Raw genomic sequence first — 21,180 nt, forward strand, 5'->3', positions numbered from 1 at the left:
GAGCCTCTAACCATGCCTGCACTCTAAAATTCTAGGATACGCTAGTGCATCCGGGGCCTGGGAAGATAGGCAGGCAACTACAAAAGGCATTTTGATGACATGGGATTTGGCAGGCGGTCAGTTCAGGCTGGGTTTGAGTGACAAATCAGAACGTCGAATGACAGTGACGTAAAGGCCTGGAGGGTCGCTCAGTAGTAAAGAACACTTGCTCTTGCAGAGGATCTGGGAATCTGACACTTTCTTCTAAACCTCTCAGGGTACAAAGCATAGCTTTGGTGCACGGGCACACACGCCAGCAAAGAGTGTTTGTATTTTACATATACAATGATCAATGATTAAAAAAAAAAATCTAGAGAGGTGGGAGGGTTAGGGGGTGCATGCCCTTAATCCCAGCACTCGCAGACAGATCTCTCAGTTCAAGGCCAGCGTCCAGAGTGAGTTCTAGGAGAACCAAGGCTACAGTATCTTCAAAAGCCATGAGAGAGAGAGAGAGAGAGAGAGAGAGAGAGAGAGAGAGAGAGATGGAAGGAGGGAGGGGAAGGGAGGGAGGGAGAGAGAGAGAGAGGAGAAAATGAGAAAAACCATTCTTTCTTTTCTTTTTTTTCTTTTTTTTTTTTTTTAGATAGCGTCTCACTATGTAGCCCACTTGTAGACCAGGCAGGCCTTGAACTCATAGAAATCCACCTACCTCTGCTTCTTTAGTGCTGGGGTTAAAGGCATCCGCCACCATATCTGGCCTTATTCTTGTCTTTTATTACTATTTGTTGTACATAAAGTGTCAGGAAAATATAGGATTATTCCAAGTGTGTGCATATATATGCAAGTGTGTTCACTCTACTCTACAGGTAGAATAATTTTAAATCCCGTCATCTGGTTGATATAGCAAGTGCCACTGCGTTGGAGAAACCCTATTTTCCCTTCCCAGCAGGCATCAATTGCAAATAGTTTCTCGGTTAGAAACAGGCCTCCATGCCCACCTCCCCTTCTCCTTGGTGAGATTTCGTCTGGTTTAAACATGTACAGGCCCTGTGAACACTGTCACAGTCTCTGAATTTCATGTCTGCATCAGCCCCGTTGTGTCTAAAGGACACTGTCTCCTTCTGCCACCTCCTCTGGTTCTTACATTCTCTCTGCCTCTTCCTCTGAATAAGTATCTTGAACCAAAAATATATGCACAAGAATATTTATAGCTACATTTCTATGTTGCTTAAAATAAAAATATAAGCTAAATGCCCATCACTAGGATAGAATAAATTACAGAACATACAAGCATATTTTTAGAAAACAATGCAAGTACAAAAATAGCTAAGAAACTTAACATAATATAATAGATATATAAACTTTTGTTGTAAACAAATGACAGATATCAGGCAACAGACTATATCACAGTGCCGTCAACAGGGCGGGGCTTGTGAGTTGCCTCATCAGGTAAAGGCGCTTGCAGTGATAACCTGATACGCTGGAGGACAGAACAGACTCAGGGAAGTTGTACTCTGACCTCCACAAGAGCACCCAGACTATGTATAACTGCAAATGCACACGCGCACGCACACACACACACACACACAAATAATGATAACTGAATTAACTATATCTCTAATATACTACAAATATATATAACAAAATGAAAAGATAAAGAGGGAAACTGGCCAAGACAGATACAACACTATTTTAAGCTGTTGGTTTAAATAGGAAACCAAAACTAAAAGCAGGAATCTCCTTAGCAATGAAAGCTGAAGTCTCTTCAAAACATCCAGATGCAGGCACTCAGTAAAGACAAAGTGTCAAAGCGATCGCTTCACTTGTGGTTTAGTTAGGACAACGAAATGTAACCGAGCGGATTAGTTCGTATCAACTTAAAACAAACTGAAGTCACCTGTAGAGAAGGAACCTCAACTAAGGAATCGCCACCACATGACTGGCCTTCCGACATGCCTGTGGGCCTTTGTCTGGATTAATAATTGATGTGGTAGGGCCCAGGCCCCTGTGCTGCCCTATATAAACAGTGGAGCAAGGTCAGCAAGGAGTGTTCGTTCCTCCACAGTCTTTGCTTTCAGTTCCTGTCTCACGCCCCTGCCTTGGCTCCTCTGGATGACAGTAATTTGTTAAACACGACCTTTCACCCTCCCCCTCCCCAGGGTGCTTTTGCTTGGAACAACAGAGAAGCAAACTTAATCAGTAACCTAGAAATCAGGAAGGAAATGTTAGAATCAATTAAGTGCTTGGACATTCCGACCACAGATGACAGAAGCGTCACAATGAATGTTAAGTAGAAACATGGAGGCGAAGGTGCTGATATGAAAGATGCTGTTTAAGAACATGAAAATGAGGCTGAACGTGGCGGTGCAGGCCTTTAATCCTAGCCCTCCATTGTCAGAGATTGGGAGAATCTCTATTAGTTCAAGGCCAACCTGGACTAGAGAGAGTTTCAGGAGAGTCAGGGTTATACAGTGAGACTCTTTCTCATAACATAACAAAAAAAAAAAAAAAAAAAAAAAAAAAAAGCTAAAGGACTCATTCAGACTCCTGTAGTACTGTAGTATACTGGGATCACACGGTTTCCATTTTACCGAAGAAGATGCAAGACAGGAAATGACACAGCTTTGATTTTGCTGCCAGGGCTGTTACTCCGCCCCCTCCCTGCCTCCTGCAGGAGCTCGTGTCTAAGGAGCCCAGATCCAGATTGGATGGATCGTCCCCCTTGAGCCTTGCAACGATCCAAAGTCACCGTTCCTAGGAACTCAGCAAAGCCCAAAGACATACGTACTTCTTACAAGGCACTGGTTCAAAACCATTGTACAAAGCAGGGGCCATCGAAAGGACAAGCAAAGCTTTGTGACTGGCTGACATTCTGTGGAGTGTTCAGAGAGCCAAAGGCAGAAAGAGAACGTGAAATCAAAGAGAACCCCTGCCACCCCTTAAAATGAGCAACTGTCGTGGTATCTGTAAAGGCGAAGGGAAAGGAAGCGGGGACACAACAACGCAAAGGTAGATTTAACCCAAGTGCTCACCGTCGTGGGCCGCGCCTTCTGCATAGAATATGTAGTAGCTTTCATTCAGCACGAATCTGTTCTTAGCCTCAGGAAGGGTGATGTTTCTTCTGAATGAACACTGTATGACGCCGTCTGCCAGCCTCCAAGCCATATCCTCAAGAGTCCCCTACAAACAAACATACACAGGGGCTTCCAAACACCGTCCAAAGATTTGATGAGACTCGGACAGGCTCAAAGCCATGACCTGTTCCGTTTCCTTTCTCTAAGGCTGGAGGAGCGGATTTAAGTTGCAGGGCTCTTCCTTGGTTTTCTCCTTCAAAGAATTCCAAGATAATAATAATAATAATAATAATAATAATAATAATAATAATAATAATAACAACAACAACAACAATAATAATAATAATAATAATAATAATGCTATTATTATTTCAGTTTGTCTTTGTCTTTATGCCACTTGGCAAAACCTTTTTTTCAGATGCTACGTAATGCACTTTAATGGTAAAACTCTGGACAGCACAATGTGTATCTGGCGTCTTCTATTCGAGCCTCCGTCCCGGCACCTGGAGTCAGAACTTCACAGTTCCTCTTGCCCAGGTTAGATAATCTAGCTGGCATGCTAACCCCAACTGGCCACCAGCCGTGCCTCTAGAGAGACATCCCAGGAAAGCTAGGTGCACGGTGGCACCATGACGGGAAGGCCTTGCTCTGTCACTTCACTCACTGTGACACTAAGGAAAAGCCATGGCTCCTTCACAGCGCATTTGCCTACCAATGCTATGGAAAAAATGCTTCCTACTGGGACGGATGATGACCACACGGGGCATACAAGGCTGGGCATCAGGGCTCACATGGACTCCTCCCTCCCATTAGCCAAAAATGCTTCTGCAAAGACATTCCTTTGGCTATTTATCTGCTTGACTATTTCTGAGATAGGGTGTAATCCAAGTTAGCCTTGCACTCACTATGTAACCAAGCTTCATCTTTTTTTTTTTTTTTTTTTTTGATTTAGGATTTACTTATGTTATTTTGTGTATGAGTCTTTTGTCTGCATGTATGCATGTGCACGTCTGGTGCCCACAGAAGTCAGAAGAGAACACTGGATCCCCTGGAACTAGAGTTACAGAGGCTGTGAGCCATCATGTGGGTGCTGGGAACAGAACTTGGATCCTCTCCAAGAATAACAAGTGCTTTCCAGCCCCAGTCTTGAACTTTGATCCTCATGTTCCATAGGCCAAGTGCTGGCATTACAGGCACGTGCTACCACACCCAGATTATGCAGTGCTGGGGGCTGAACCTGGAGCACCCTGCCCAAAGTCTCTTCTTAAAAACCCATCCTGGCTGGAGAGAAGGCTCAGGGGTTAAGAGCACTGACTGCTCTTCCAGAGGTGCTGAGTTCAATTCCCAGCAACCACATGGTGGCTCACAACCATCTGTAATGGGATCCAATGTCCTCTTCTGATGTGTCTGAAGTGTACTCATATAAAATAAGTAAATAAAATCTTTAAAATTTAAAAACAAAAAATCCCATAACTTTTGGAAAGGGGCAAATGCTCTGAGCTTGTCAAAAAGCTATAACATACTTTTTGGAAAGATGTAACAAAAGGGATTTAAGTGATGATAAGCAAGAATGAATCCTTTTCCTAGCAGAGAGCTTTGCCTTGTGCTTTCTAAGTCCAGAATGTTTCTTGGCACTCAGTCTGAGAAGACTACTGCTTCTGGGCCTTGCCTGGGCTAGGCTAACTGCAGGGCTGCAGGCTTCCATACACAAGCACATCAGTAGCAGCCACAGAGCAGGCAGGTGGACTGATCAGATAGGTTCTCAGGATGTTCCTACTTACCCTGGAGTCCATCACAGGATAACTTCTCCCTGTCAAGTAGGAAGGCTGTATATACACTGTCTGGTCCTCATAAATACACAAGTAAGCGTCATCGTCACCCTGAAAAACAAGTGCACTATTTTAAGGAGTCCCTAACCAAATAGCATTTGATACTTTAAAACATAACTGACTCACCAGTAAATGATCTATGAATCTAGAGAACCGGTTGCTTATTTGTTGGTTTAAAAAATTTCTTAGCTAGTTGTGGTGGTACACACCTTTAACCCCAGCACCCAGGAGGCAGAGACAAGCAAAGCTTGAGGTCTCTGTGTGCTTGAGACCCGCTGACACAGCTACATAGTGACACCCTATTCCAAAAATAAAAACAGCAGGGAGCGAATGCCCTCACCCCCCACCCTCCCACCCCACCACCCCAGCTTAGCTGTGAGCACCATATGAGAGACTGATTCATAAATAAATACTCAGGCGTTTTTATCTTAATTATGACACATTAAATCTGGTGAACATGTACAATATGAAGCAGCAATATTTGATAGCTTAGCAAAATATACATACTACAATACTATATATTCACACTCACTAATACATACAATACTGTATATTCACACTCACTAATACATACAATACTGTATATTCACACTCACTAATACATACAATACTGTATATTCACACTCACTAATACATACTACAATACTGTTTTCACACTCACTAATACATATTACAGTACCGTATATTCACACTCACTAATACAAACTACAATACCGTATATTCACACTCACTAATATGTGTAGGACATGTGCATTCCGGTTATTACTCTTTAGATTGGCTACGAAGACGGCTACAACTTCAAAGTGCACTGGAGCAATGGCACAAATGAATAATGTCAATCTGAAATCACTGTCTATAGCCCATTAGGCCAAACAGGCCCTTTAGTTACTAATTCCTTTTGTATTCTTTATTATTTTTATGTATGTGCATGAACGTGTGTGTGTGTGTGTGTGTGTGTGCGTGTGCGCGCGCGCGCTCAGCATGGTACTTGTATGTAGTATGTTCTCAGGGCTGACCACTTGATAACCAACTGGGTCTGCTCCACTCCCCAGGGCTGAGGCCTAGGGAACTTTGCCCCTCCCGTGTTAGCATGTTCGTTGGTGTCCTCCCTGTTCAGGTTGGGTTAGGCAGCTCTGCTGGTGAGACTTTGTGGGTGCAGCTTCTAACATGTCTCAGAGACACGACCTCACGGCAAACGCCCTGGTCTTCTAGCTCTTACAATCTTTCCATTCCCCTTCTTGCACAATCCCTAGGTGCTCGAATGTGTTGGAGAGTTATCAGTTGGGACTGGTAACCACAAATAAAGAAAGAAGCCATGAACGGGAAAGAGAACAGGGAAGGGGGTGGGGACACATGGGAAGGTCTGAAGAAAAGAAAGGGGAAATGGAAATAGCGTGATTATAAAAGTAAAATTTTTAAGATAAGGGATGGAGGCAATGAAATGGATCTCTGGGTACAGGCACCTGACGTCTGACATGACGGGCAGTATACCCCTGTTATCCCAGTGCTGGGGAGGATAAGACAGGAGGATTCCAGTCTAGGTGAACCAATGAGAGCATCAGATTTAGTGAGATATGTTGTCTCAAAACATAAGGTTCAAGTAGAGCAGTGGTGGCACATGCGTTTTAATTCCAGCACTCAGGGGGCAGAAGGATCTCTTCATTCCAGGACAGCCTGGTCTACAGAGTAAGGGCTACCCAGTGAAACCATGTCTCAAAAAAATTTACACACACACACACACACACACACACACACGCACGCACACACACACACACACACACACACACACACACACACACGATAAGGTAGGTAGCAATTGAAGAAGACACCTAACTTCCACCTCAGGCCTCCAAATGCACCCTCAAATGTGTGCATGTGCCAAAATAATAATAATGATAATAATAAATTCCAAATGGTTGATCTAAAGGCCAACTGATTAGAACTACAGTACTAAATCTAACAGAAAGGCATCCTGTTCAGAGACGGCGACAGAGGAGAGAAAGGGGACAGATAATTCAGTCTTCCTTCTCTAAATGAAGGGTAGGAGAAGGCTCTTTACAGAAAGCCATTTCTGAAGCCTGGGACCATACTGTATAGGAAATGCAGAAGGGAGATTATGGAGACAGGAAGACTAGGGAGGGCTTCAGGAGCAATACAAGAAGACCTGGTAGAGGTACAAGCCACCTCAGAGATGGTGACAAAGCAGGAAAGAGAATAAAAGAACAGTGTTGGAGCCAGAATCGAAAGTCCATAGGAAGCTGGTGAGACCACAGGCAAAGCCACTCACCACCCAGCCTGACAACCTAAGTTTGGTCTCCAGAACCTCCATGTTGGAAGGAGAGAAGAAATTCCCACATGCTGTCCTCTGACCTCCAGAGTTGTGTCCACACAGGGACACATACAAAGCAAAAAAAAAAAAAAAAGTATAAAAATAATGTTTTTTGAAAAGTGCATGGGAGGGGCTGGAGAGATGGCTCAGAGGTTAAGAACACTGACTGCTCTTCCAGAGGTCCTGAGTTCAATTCCCAGCAGCCACATGGTGGCTCACAACCATCTGTAATGGAATCCGATGCCCCCTGAAGACAGCTACAGTGTGTACTCATATTTAAAGGAAGAAAGAAAGAATGAACAAACGGGGGCAGAGATGAGTCCAGTACCCACCTTATCCAGTACTAGTACCCGCCAAGCCCAAATCCCCCGCCACCCCCCCCCAAAACAATTCCATGGACAATCTGTATCTGGTAACACAGTAGCGCTCAAATCTTGACTTCTACAATTCTTCCTGTAAAAGGAAACAGGTTATTTTGAAGAATGGTTAAAGGATGAGTGGGAAACATCTTCTGACACCAGAGAAAAGTTAAGACATGCTTTAAAATGGATAGATGCCAGGGGGCAAAAGAGACTCCACCAATAAACCATAACACAATGGGCATGAAGAATCCACCAATCTAGGAGCTGCAGGGTGGCTCGGCAGACAAAGAGCAACCTGATGACCCAAGTTCAATTCCCAGAGCCCACAGAGTCGTGGAAGGAGGCCACAAGGGGGCGCCTCTGGATTCCACATGCATGCTGTGTGCCCTCATACACATGGAGTAAATAAAAATTAAAAAAAAAAAATCCATCAATCCATAGTGTGAGTCTCAAAGGGAAGGTGTACAGAGGGGACCAAGTTTTTCAGAAGAATGTCAACTGGCAAGTTGGAAAGTCGGCACTCTTCAAAAACAGATGTGACAACTGGCTGAGGAGTCATCCTGTGCTGGCGTCATTTGGTAATGGGTTACTGGAGGGCAGTAAGCTCACAGAGAGTTAAAATATCACCTTATGTATTGTTTACGAAACACAAAGACCTGTATTTTACACCAGCATAAGGGAGAAAGCTGGCAGATGCCACTGGCAGAACGGTGTGCACCTTGATTTGATGCACTGATTCATTATCAGTGAATATTGGTACTTTGCCAAAGAATGTTATTAATACTTTGTCCAAAAGCCAACCCTTACTCTGTGTGAGTGTATTCGCGAGCATATGTGCGTGTGTGTGCGTGTGCATGCGTATGCCCAGCACTCACGTGATCAAGCTTGATCGCAAGTGGCTTTACCCATCGAACCATATCACCAGCCCAATGTTCAAAAACGTCTTATATTATTTGTTGTGTGCCTAGCCATCTCTCCGGCCCTGTGCCAAAAAATCTTAATGTGAATGTACCATGTAAATAGCAGAATGCTCTCTACAAAGCTGCTGACCTGAAAGAAGAAAAAAATAAATCAAAACAAAACAGTTAAGTATAGCCGATCAAGACACACACATGGATTGAAAGATAATCGCTTGAGTCTTGGGCAACTGGGGGAAATGGAATATAAACTACGTAGTGCGGAAAATGATTGCGTCTTTATCACATTCTCCCAATGGGATAAGATTGTGGCAATGGCAAGAGAACGTTCTTGTTCTCAGTACAGATGTGCCAAGATCTTTGGGAGGAAATGCTGCCAGACCTACTTATTCTCGAAGGACTGAGAAGGGAAAACTGTGTCTCTATATACTGCACAAGTCCTCAGAGACAGAGGAATGGACCCAGACACAGAATAATAGAGGCAAATGGCAAATCTGTGAGAATGACCAGAGGTATTCACTGTACTGTTCTCCTGATGTTTCTGCAGGTTTAAAGTTGATAAAAGGAACAGAGAGGCAGGGATGCAGCTTGGGATAATATACACGGAGGCCCTGAGTTCTATCCCCAACACCACAAAAAAGAAACAACATAAATGGAAAAGCTTGAGGCAGGAGGAACAACAATAAAATCTACAGCCTAGGGTCCAAGTAAGCTCAGAACTGGGAGTAACCTAGCATCTGACGGTCAATGGAAGCTTACATATGCATCAAGGTATGTGGCAAGTATAATACAGCAAGATACATTTCCTGTCTTCATCCCTGTCTCCTAGAATCGAACTGCTAAAGATCTCTGGATTTGCCAAAGGTTTTTGTTTCTGTTTTTTGTTTTAACAGTGTATTAATGAGTTCACTAATGACTGCCAGCCCCTGATTCCCATAGGATTAAAAGGTTAAGACCCTAACCTCACCCCTACTATGCTAAGAGTGTAGAAACTGATGAAGGTTGAGTTGGTTATCAATGGTCAGAGAGTCTATCGATAATACCTGTGTGCTGAGGTACCAACAAAACCCCAAAAGGACAGGGATTGGGGAACATCCAGATAGCTGGACCTAAGGTTCCTAAAATGACTAGAGAGATGCCTCAGTGGTTAAGAGCTGGCTGCTCTTCCGTGGGAATTGGCTTTGAAAGATTAGGTATCCCCAAGAGAACACGGAAGCTCCTGCCCCCTCCCTCACCTTGCTGTGTGCACCTCTCTTTTGGTAGCCTTTGAAATGCCATTTATAATAAACGGAAGAGCATTTTTCCCTGAATTTGTTGATTAGCCCAGCCCCAGGAGGAGGTGTTGGAAACCCTGGTTTGTTATCCCTAGAGTGAAAAACACAGGTAAAATGAGCTGGGGTTGTAGTTAGCATCTGAAGTAGGCTGGGCAGTCCTGGGGACTGAGCCCTCAACCCAGGGGATCTGACACTCTCTCCAAGTTGAATGTCAGCTGCAAAACTAATTGTTTGCTTGACGTGTGAGCAGACATCCCCACACTTTGGAGGCTCCCAGAAGTAGCCTGTGTTGAGTGTGTAATCGGAGAAACTGACTCCATTGTTTAATTAAGAGAAAAGGGGGAGAGAAACTAATAATGTGTTTCCCTGATAGACTTTAAATCGTATAATAAAAGTCACAGACAGGAAATACCAAAAGGCAAAAAATAAGCAAGCCACTGTTACCAAATTCAGAATATTATACTTTTCATCCATTTTAGTGATAACAGTTGCTGTCAATTTATAAACCAATTTTTAAGGTAGAATTTAGGTTATCCAATCAGGATTTAGAATACCTAACATCTTCAGTACCTAAATTTATATTATGTAGTCAAGAATATCAGGGCCCTGAACATGGTGTCCACACCTTTAATCCCAGCTCTCAAGAGGCAGAGGCAGGCAGATCTATAGGGATTTGAAGTCAGTCTGAATTCCAGGTTAGCCAGGACTACAGAGTGAGGGAGAGCTCGTCTCAAAAAAAAAAAGTTTAAAAAAATTACACTAAAGTTTTAAAAATAACAACCTTAAATAGAAATAGCTACTTTAAAAATATATTCTGAAGATGATCCATTTCCATCAATTTAGGCAGCCAGGTGTACAGCTGATTTTAATCATTAAGCAGGCTCTCTCTGTAAACCAACTAACTACACCTGTATAATTAAATCTTTTTATAAACACTTTTTGATGAGCACTATACGAGAAATAGGTAAGATTTCTAAGTAAGATTAAACATATCCCAAATTAGAGATAAATGCTTGTGCCATCCTGCCTACAATTTACAAAAACTAACGTACCTGTGGGACAGCCACCATCCCAATCAACGCAATGAAATCCTCCCCTCTCCCCTTGACTGTGGCCAATAGGAGGAAATGTGCTATTATATTTTGTTTTATTTTACTATTATATTTTTATATTATTATAGTATAATATATATTATATTTGTATATTACATTATATTTATATATTATATATTTATATATTTTATTGTTATATTACACTTGTGCTATCCTTACAGGAATCAGGTGTTTTTATATTTGGATGACAAATATGACATCATATGACTGTCAAATGCATGCAGTGCCATAGAGATCCATTGTAAGGAGATGATGTGTTTGTCCAACGAGGCCCTCATCTCCAGACACTGTTTCATGGCCCACCCCACCCCAAGCGCAGAACGAGCCAGGCCACTGCCTTCCTGCTGCTGCTTTAGAGTCGCAATTGACTCTCTACCTCATTACCCTTCTCAAGTACCAAATCTGATTAATTTTGCCAGTGCCGAGAACACCCAAAAGGATAAGCAGCAGCTCTGATGGTAATTGCAACGAGAGAGCAAGGGAAATATTTTACACAATTACAGCATTATGTTCCATTAAAAAAAAAAATGTAGGAAGCTTCCCATCAAAGTAACTCTGAGGAGAAAAGGTTGAAATTTTCTTACTCTTAGAAATTGTGAGATAACTTTTTACTTTGTTTTGCTTTTTGGGTTTTGTTTTGTATTTGAGACCTGCTGCTGGCCTCAAATTTGCCATAACCTTGAAATCCTGATTCTCCTACTTTAATCTCCTAAATGCGGGGATTAAAGGCCTGTGCCACTGTTATGGTTTGTACACGCTGGACCCAGGAGTGGCACTATTAGAAGGTGTGGCCCTGTAGGAGTAGTTTAGCCTTGTTGGAGTAGGTGTGTCACTGCAGGAATGGGCTTTAAAACCCTAATCCTGGCTGCCTGGAAGCCAGTCTTCCACTAGCAGTCTTCAGATGAAGATGTAGAACTCTCAGCTTCTCCTGCACCAGGCCTACTCGGATGCTGCCATGCTCCCGCCTTGATGATAATGGACTGAACCTCTGAACCTGTAAGCCAGCCCCAACTAAATGCTGTTCATTATAAGGCTTGCCTTGGTCACGGTGTCTGTTCACAGCGGTAAACCCTAAGACATCCGCCATCTTACATGGAGTGCATTTGGGAATAAATCTTGTTTCTTCTTTCACAGCCATATCAGAGTTCTGTTTTGTTTTGTTTTGGGTTTGGTTTGGGTTTGGTTTGATTTGGTTTGATTTGGTTTGGTTTTTAAGCTATGGTTCCCTTAAAAAAAAAAAAAAAGGAGGTGTCAAGTTTAAACCCTAACATGAAGAAGTCTCAAAAGGCTTTGTCTTTCCTAATAAGGAAGTTACATTGAGCGCCATCCACTCTGCTCGCTGCCAGTCCTTCAAGAAGAGGATCTACATTTCCACTAGGGTCCTCTTTCCTCTCCCTAGGGAAACTGGACACTTCTGCATCATTCTGCTTTTCCCAAGGCTGCCTGCCACCAACAGAGTCCCTAAACCCTCTGCCCAGGAAGAGCCAGAAGCAGGAGACTCGTGAGGCTTTCTGCACATCAGACAAAGGACACTCGCCCGGACAGCACTGCACTTGGCCAGAGGGGAGACGCAACCAAGGGCAAGGGCACAGGCTTTAGTTCTGGTGCCTGATTGATCTGAAGGGCATTACAAACGACATTTTATGCAAATGTTTCTTTCACTATTTCGAAAAGAGACAGGGACATAAGGTGGCAAATGTACTACACATAAAATAATCCTCACAGCTGACCTTAGGGCAGCCTGCTCTTGGAAATAACCCCAACTATCAAAATCACGAAACAGCCATTGAAATGGATCTGTTCTTCGAGTTTCATTTCCCATTCTACCCTTAGACCTGATCCCTGAACTCTGGAAGGCACAGCTAATCGACTGCTGATGAGAGCTCACTCTGGTGGCTCTCCTGCTATCATCCCAGACATAAGCAATAGATACAAACCATCCATTGGTCATGAGAAAATGCAAAGGACACGTAGCCATCACTGGGTCCGCTCATTTCAACCGTCACTGACTGGTTTTCTCTGGCGAAGGACAAGAAGACGCAGGCAGGCTCATTCTCTGGGTCACAGTTCAAAGGACTCCTGACGCAGAACTTCTTGTTCCCACACTCGGAGGCACTGAACTAGAAAAAATGAAAGGGATGAAGATCTTAATTATGAAACAAGCAGTTTACTGCCAAGGACTGGACAGCCAAGAAAAGCTTTTCATAAAAATTCAAACCAGGGAACAGAAGACGAATCACAAATTAGAAGCAATAGGAGCATTCTTCCACTGTGCACTTTTATACCTAATTATTATCGATTATAATTCAGAAAACTATACTCGTGGGCCTATGTCCATTTAATACACAAAATGCTTCATATCATCTGAGACCAGGAGCAAGGTCCCCCATACACTGAGAAACTTCCTAGGGATAAGTCCACACTGGCAGTCTGGCCTAACCAGATTACCTCTGATTTTCAAGAGATGGTATTTTAAAAAGCAGGCAAGCCAAATATGGGCAAGTCTTTATGTGTAGATCTAGGCAACAGCTTTTAAGAGTCACATTCAGATTCAGAGTTAAGTGATACAGGAAAGGTATATACTTTCCTATATCACTTGCATATACCACCATTCTAAACAACAGTAAAAATAACTCTATCGTGTCAGGAGGCCCAGCCAATGTTCTACACTGACTAAAACCAGAGCCTCCCAGTGTGGCATTTAAGGAGTCCCTCTGAGCCCAACCCCACCCTCAGGAAAAAAAATTAAGTTCCAAACTTTAGCAGAGAAAACAAGCAGAGCTTGTCAGGGTGGTGTGTGAGAAGAAGAGAGGGCTGAGGAGTCCGTAACCAGATTTAATGAGGACATCACTAACCACAGTAGGATGAGAACGGAAGCCACTAAAAACCTATTCTCTTGGGGTCTCTTGACCTTTGGCAACCCAAAAGAGATTCTGAGGTCTCTTCTAACCCTAAAAATACCACAACTGTGAATGAAGCACCCTTTAATTGGCACGAAGGCATGGTGGTAAAAGTTCCAAGAAGAACAGGCCCCTTTAATTGACCATGTGAAAGGACAATATTTTCTGTTAGGAAGCTGGTGTACAAACAGTTCATTCACTTAAAGCAGCTTTTCAAGTGAGTATTAAGTGAAGTGAAAACTTACGCAGATAAGAATCTCTTAAATAACTGTACAGTCAAACAGAAGTGTGACATTCACTATAACGTGATTAAATACAACATATCTGTGTCTGTGAGTGTATGCTGGGGGTCTGAGGAAGCCAGAAGAAGGCCTCCATTCTCTGTAGCTGAATTATCTGCAGTTGTGAGCCGCCTGATGTGGGACCTGGAACTAAACTCAGGTCCCCTAGAAAAGCAACAAGTGCTACTGACTGCCAAGCCACCTCTCCAGCCCTTTATTTAGTGGAAGAGGAGACACAGAGAGACAGCAAGCAAAGAGAAGGACCCAGCCAGAGGAATGGTTCTCAACCTGTGGGTCACAACCCCTTTGGAAGATTGAATGACCTTTTCACAAGGGTCATGTCACCTGAGACCATCAGAAAGCACAGACATTTATACTGTGACTCATAACAGTAGCAAAACTACAGTTATGAAGTAGCAATGAACCTAATTACACTTTTGGGAGTCACACACCCTGAAGGACTGTTTTAAAGAGTGGAACTTCTTATATTGTTTGTTTGCTGACGGGAACGGAGTTGAAATAGGCTGGCCTAGAACTTACCACGTAAACCAGCCTGGCCTCAAATCTGCAAGGATCCTCCTGCCTCTGCATTCTAACTGCAGGGATTATGGGTAAGCATCCTAACTGCAGGGATTATGGGTAAGCATCCTAACTGCAGGGATTAAGGATAAGTGCTGCCATGTCTCACCGAGTCCCCCAATGCTCTAATCTATTTTTTTTATTTTTATATATAAATATTTTAGGTATACAAGTGTTCTATTTGTTTGCCTGCATGACAGAAAAGGGCATCAAACAGAAGAGGGCATCAGACCCATTACAGATGGTCGTGAGCCACCATGTGGTTGCTTGGAATTGAATTCAAGATGTCCAGAAGGGCTGGGGAGATGGCTCAGCGGTTAAGAGCACTGGCTGCTCTTCTAGAGGTCCTGAGTTCAATTCCCAGCAACCACATGGTGGCTCACAACCATCTGTAATGAGATCTGATGCCCTCTTCTGGTGTGTCTGAAGGCAGCTACAGTATACTCAGATAAATAAATAAATAAATCTTCAAGATGTCCAGAAGCTCTTAACCACTGAGCCATCAACTCTTCAGCCACCACCACCCCCAACACACACACACACACACACACACACACACACATTCTCTCTCTCTCTCTCTCTAATCTTAATAAAATAAAATCAATATAAAATAAAATCTACCACTTCAAGACTCTCCTCTGGGCAATGGTGGCTCATGCCTTTAATCCCAGCACTCAAAGGCAGAGGCAGGCAGATCTCTATGAGTTTGAGGCCAGCCTGGTCTACAACATGAATTTCAGGACAGGAAGAACTGTTACAGAGAAACATTCTCTCTAAATTTAATATTCAGGAAGAAAGGGGAGAAAAAGAAGAAAAGAGAGAGGAAGGGAGGAGGAAGACGCTTTCTCAGGTTCATTTTCAAGTGACCGTACACTCCCTGAGAGCAAAACCACCTGTAAAGGTTGCAACTGTACTCTGAATGTAGAACTCTTTTTATGTCCTTTCCTCAAATCTACAAATCACAATGTTACAACGAAGGCTTCCTTCAGATTTTTACACAGAACCCAAAATCGCCCTCCAATGCCGCACTACGGCCAAGGCAGAGAATCGGTCGCCAGGAAAGCTTCTCAAGACAGCATTCGGTGAAGGTTCAAAATGTCACTTACTGGTTTGGTTAAGTGCGAGACAGAAGGGGCCATTGTCAAAGGCTGTGTTGTAGCTTCAGGCGTCGTAAAGGGAGGAGCACTCGGCTGGGAAATTACGGGACCAGGAATCTTCACCCAGTAGATTTTATATTTCTGAACAACTGTGGCTCTGAAAGAGAGAACCAATAGGATTAGGCAAAGCCTCACAGTGGCCCATCACAAGTCAATCAAACCTTCAGGTAGAAAATGTGCAGGGAGAGGTAGATGAAGATCACTCACGCATGGGGCAAGTCTCTAATGACCGTCGTCACCCATCACTACGCGAACGTCATGAGCCTCTCCCCGTCTCTCCATCTTGTTTGCTGTCTATACTTTTTATTAACAGCAGTCACGAATGCTGGGTCACTACATGGGTGTGATGCTTGGGCCAGAGAGTGGCACTATTAGGAGGTATGGCCTTGTTGGAGCAGGTCTGTCACTGTGGGTGTGGGCTTTAATACCCTAGTACTAGCTGCCTGGAAGTCAGTATTCTGCTAGTAGCCTTTAGATGAACTCTCAGCTCCTCCTGCACCATGCCTGCCTGGATGCTGCCATGTTCTGCCTTGAGGATAATGGGCTGAACCTCTGAACCTGTAAGCCAGCCCCAATTAAATGTCATCCTTGCAAGAGTTGTCTTGGTCACAGTGTCTGTTCACAGCAGTAAAACCCTAACTGAGACAGGAGGTTTCTGCTCCCTGACATAAGAGCACACTCCTGGTCATTTCGCAGTGGATGACTAGTCACGCTCCTCCACAGGAGGCATTTAAGAGGCAGCTACCACCAGGCAAAGCTCTATAGTGGCTGCCTGAGCCAGTGCTCACTGACGTTCACCTTAGCACCTTGCGGAGCTCCAGAGTGGGGGAGGGGGGGAGCTGCGGACAAGGTTAAGCAGAAAACAGAGACATGTCCAGGGAAGTTTCTCTCCTATATGTCTGGAATACCCTCCAGAATCATCACGTGGCTTTAAGAGACTCCATTCTGCCTTGTGCAGATGAATGGGGAAAGGTTGCTACTGTAACTGTGGTTTCCCAATCCGAGAGGCATGCAGCAGTTTACTTTCTGATAAGCTATCTACAAGCTGTAGCGCTGCCTAAGGCACTCTACTTTCAGCCCTGTCTTGTCCATGCTCTCACACTAAGACAGGAATTGTTACTCTGCACACCACACACTCAAGTACTAATTGACGGCTCTTAGGAGTCGTAAAGTAGTGTAAAACTTCACTCACTCAACAATGCCTAGAAAATGCCTGTTAAGTATCGGGTTCTGCCAGGCTTGGGTGTATACCTGTAATCTAAGCACTTGGGAAGGTAAGGCAGGAAAAAGTTTTAAAAAAAAAAAAGTGGGGTTGGGGATTTAGCTCAGTGGTGGGGTGCTTGCCTAGCAAGTGCAAGGCCCTGGGTTCGGTCCTCAGATCCGGAAAAAAAAAAAAAAAAAAAAAAGGTACAGTGTGAGGTCCTGGGCTGTGTGCTAGAAGTTTGCTGTTGGAGAAGGGGGTGGGGGTAAAAGCCAGGCCCATTTGGAAGAGGGAAGCAGGAAGATTGATTGCTACAAGTTCAAAGGCAGCTTCATCTGTATCGGGAGTTCCTGGCCAACCAACGCTGCATAGCAAGATGCTATCTCAAATAACAGCAAAGAGGCAAGACTACTCTTCAGTCAGGAAATCGTAACTATGAAAGGTCTCCTATACAGGTAAATAGTCAATGGCGAAGTGGCACACTTCGTTACGGCTTCCGTCTCAATGGCAGAGGTTACACAGATGTGAGCTCTTGTACTCACAGAAACTGGACGTGATCCGGGGCACTGCTTGGAGCATTCCAGTAGACTTTAATTTCTGTCTTTATGGATGAACTTGTATGACTCACAGCGAATCCCTGAAATAAAAAAGAGGAGCCATCACTCATCAGCTCAGCACGGACGGAACACATGTAAGGGTGGAGAGCGAGAACTGACTCCACAAAGTTATCTTCTGGTCTCCACACACGTGTGGTGGCAGCCTGCTCCTCCTCCTCTTTCTTCCTCTTCTTCCTCCTCCTCCTCCTCCTCCTCCTCCTCCTCCACCTTCCTCTTCTCCTCCTCCACCCCCTCTATACACACATATATACATACACACACACATATTAGCACACGAGCACACTAAAAATTCTCTTAAATTGTTCATTTGTGTGTTTGGGGGTTTTTTTTGTTTTTGTTTTTGTTTTTGTTTTGAGACAGGTTCCCTGTGCATCCGTGGCTGTTCTGGGACTAGCTCTGTAGACCAGATTGGTCTCAAACTCAGAAATCCGCCTGTCTCTGCCTCCCTAGTGCTGGGATTAAAAGTGCACACTAACCTATCTCAAGTAATTGTCTTAGTTTTTTTTTTAAATGCATTTCTTTATTTCATTTATATGAGTACATTGTAGCTGTCTCCAGACACACCAGAAGAGGGCATCAGATCCCACTACAGATGATTGTGAGCCACCATGTGGTTGCTGGGATTTGAACTCAGGACCTCTGGAAGAGCAGCCAGTGCTCCTAACCACTGAGCCATCTCTCCAGCCCCATTGTCTTACATTTTAAGCCAATATTTGCCAACGTAATATAAACATCACCAAGCACAAACTCTTCAAGCTGTTAGCCTACCTTTCTAGATGCTCCCGTGTGAGCCCAGCAGTAAGGTTTGATGACCGTAATCTGTTCAAATGCCTGCTGTACCTGTTAGTACCACTCTACAGTGAAAACAGCCCAGAGGAACCAACAAAAATCAACTTCAAACTACACACAAACCTGTACATCTTCACAGGTCAGAATCTGTGACGAGTCGCTGTCAATCAAGGTAAAGGTGCCAATAGGAGGGCCGCTCAAATCCTCAGCGTCCCGGGCTTCTAAAAGAAAGCCTCTAAATGGCTGTCCTGATAAAGTAACTGAACAACAGATCAAAAAGAGAGGTTAGGATAAAAGACTTAGAAATAGTCCATGAAAGCATTTAGAAGAAGCTCAGTTGGTTAGAAACTATCTCTACAAAGCCACGCAGGTGGGGCTGGAGAGATGGCTCAGTGGTTAAGAGCACTGACTGCTCTTCCAGAGGTCCTGAGTTCAATTTCCAGCAACCTCATGGTGGCTCATAACCATCTGTAATGAGATCTGGTGACCTCTCTGGCGTGCAGGCAGAACACTGTACATAATAAATTAAAATTAAATTAAAAAATAAAACCACCTAGGTTAGAAACTGTCCTACAGAAGACTGTCTAAATTATGCTCCACAGAGTACTAATGCCATGGGAGGAGAGTTGTTTGTTTGTTTGTCTGTGGTTGTCTGGTTGCTTATCCTGCAGCAGTAGGAGCTGAGCCTAGAGCCTAGGACCTTAGACCTGCTAGTCAATGACTCCATATTTTGAAACAGGGTTTCAATAAGTTACCCAGGGTAGCCTTGAACTCATTCTGTAGCACACGCTAGCCTTGAACTTAGGGTCATTTTGTCTCAGGCTACTGTGTGGCTGGAATTATAGACCCGTGCCATCAGACCTAGCATCATGAAACAGTAATAGCCATTCCACAAGGGGTTAAAGCCTGAGTGATGGCTAGGTAATAGTCTATAGGGGAAAATTCATTTAGAAAACTCTAGATGAAAGTAAGAGCTTGTTTCTCTACTACAAATCTAACCATCTTTAACACTCTATTTTGCAGAGTAAAATTCTAAGACACATCTCAATCACACAAGGTATTCCCAGTTTATTTCTTCAGACATTCTTTTTGTTAAGAATTACTATTGACATGATACCTTTCTAAAATTTCAAAATGCTATCACAGGTGTACTTTTGTTTTTTCTGAAACAGGGTCTCACTATATATATATATATATATATATATATATATATATATATATATATATACAAGCTGTCTCAAACCCTGATCCTTCATCAGCCTCCAGAGTCCTGAGATTAAGGCACACATTACCATACCCCTGGCTATAGGTAACCCTGAACAGCCAGGCTACATGTTTCCAGAAGAATCAGGGAAACATAAGAGACTGTACTACTTTTTAAAGAGGGGCCGGGGTAAAACAACATAAAATAAATTTAGTTTTCTGTTCCACTGAGTTAACAGTGTTCAAGACACAATACACAATAAATGCAATGTTAATACAATAAAACTAACAAATATATAAGTTGGTACTCTAAAAAAGCTTACTTTTGACCTATCCCTTAATAAGGAATAGATAGGCCACTTACATAATACAGACATCCACAGTAAACAAAAAATGCAAATAGATGGTGCCTTGGTGACAACACCAATGAACAGGTTAAAATGAAACTGTCAAATCCAATCACAGTAAAAACTCAGCGAGTACTGAGAGTATCTTGCTGAAAATGTAAATCATGACAGTGGGGATGGCCCACACCTTTGATCCCAGCACTCTGAGTTTGAGGTCTACAGAGTGAGTTCCAGGACAACCAAAACTACCAGAGCAACCAACCTAGGCCTCACCACACATATGCAGTTTGACCTTCATGTGGGTCTGGAACAACTAGAGCGGGGGCTCTCCCAAAAGCTGTTGCCTGTACTTGGGGTATGTTCATCTAGCTGGGCTGCCTTGTCTGGCCTCAGTGGGAGAGGAAGCACCTAGCCTCAAAGAGGCTTGAAGTACCAGTGTGGGGAGATACCCATGGGGCTCCCACACACTCAGAGGAGAAGGGAAGGAGGGGGGAATTGTAGAAGGGAGTGACCAAGAAGAGGGCAGTGATCGGGATGTACAAGGAATACGTTTAAAAATTAATTAAGTAATTAATTTTAAAAACCTAAAAAGAAAAGAAAATGCAGGTCATTATGTCCAGCACTAGTACCTTTGATCTGGTCTCCAGGTTTGAACTTCATCTGACTCACTGTGATTTTGTGAACAGGATCAGACTGAGGGCTGTGGTTATGCTGGGGGATCATCCCAGCACAGGACCTTGCTACTCTTCCATTGGGATAAGCAGTCACAGAGCAAGTGAGCAAGGCACACACGAGGACACTGAGGTTGAACTGGGGAGTCGCCATCTCCGAGTGATGATTAAGAACACGTCGCCTGCAGATATAATTAAAATACAATATGACAGCTTTCATAACACAAGGCAGGGATCCTACGTAACTACTTTCTTTCAATGCTTGGCTCGCCAGTCTCAAGATACATGCTAAAAAGAGTATGGTGTGTAATCTATATCTGTTTTACCAAACACCAACTGTGAGACTCCAGCAAGATTCTATTTCATGACCTAAAAAAAAGTGAGTTACTTTATTTTGACAAAATGAAAATAGAACCCAAAGTCAAAAAGGGTAGAGAGTGAGTGCTTTTATCAATGTGACGGAGCCAGGTGTGGTGCCAGGCAGGAGCATCTCTGTAGGATCGATGCCAGCCTGGTCTACCTAGGGAGTTTCAGACCAGCCAGAGCTACACAGTGAGAC

The 21,180-nt window shown here is 43.5% G+C and overlaps 1 protein-coding gene across 1 annotated transcript in view; it reads right to left on the bottom strand.

Moving 5' to 3' along the window:
- Frrs1 (ferric chelate reductase 1) overlaps nucleotides 1-20,798 on the bottom strand; it is a 29,854-nt gene extending 9,056 nt beyond the window's left edge. Inside the window, exons 1-7 of the mRNA XM_032897418.1 lie at nucleotides 20,580-20,798; nucleotides 18,524-18,660; nucleotides 17,537-17,631; nucleotides 15,743-15,890; nucleotides 12,814-12,996; nucleotides 4,835-4,933; nucleotides 3,012-3,159 (exon numbers count right to left, since the gene is read on the bottom strand). Of these exons, the coding sequence (XP_032753309.1) occupies nucleotides 3,012-3,159; nucleotides 4,835-4,933; nucleotides 12,814-12,996; nucleotides 15,743-15,890; nucleotides 17,537-17,631; nucleotides 18,524-18,660; nucleotides 20,580-20,775 (1,006 nt within the window). The 5' untranslated portion in view covers nucleotides 20,776-20,798. The remainder of the gene's footprint in view (nucleotides 1-3,011; nucleotides 3,160-4,834; nucleotides 4,934-12,813; nucleotides 12,997-15,742; nucleotides 15,891-17,536; nucleotides 17,632-18,523; nucleotides 18,661-20,579) is intronic.
- Nucleotides 20,799-21,180: the final 382 nt, after the last annotated feature.

The sequence above is a fragment of the Rattus rattus genome, chromosome 3, assembly GCF_011064425.1.
Source record: "Rattus rattus isolate New Zealand chromosome 3, Rrattus_CSIRO_v1, whole genome shotgun sequence".
In the NCBI taxonomy this organism is placed as follows: domain Eukaryota; kingdom Metazoa; phylum Chordata; class Mammalia; order Rodentia; family Muridae; genus Rattus; species Rattus rattus.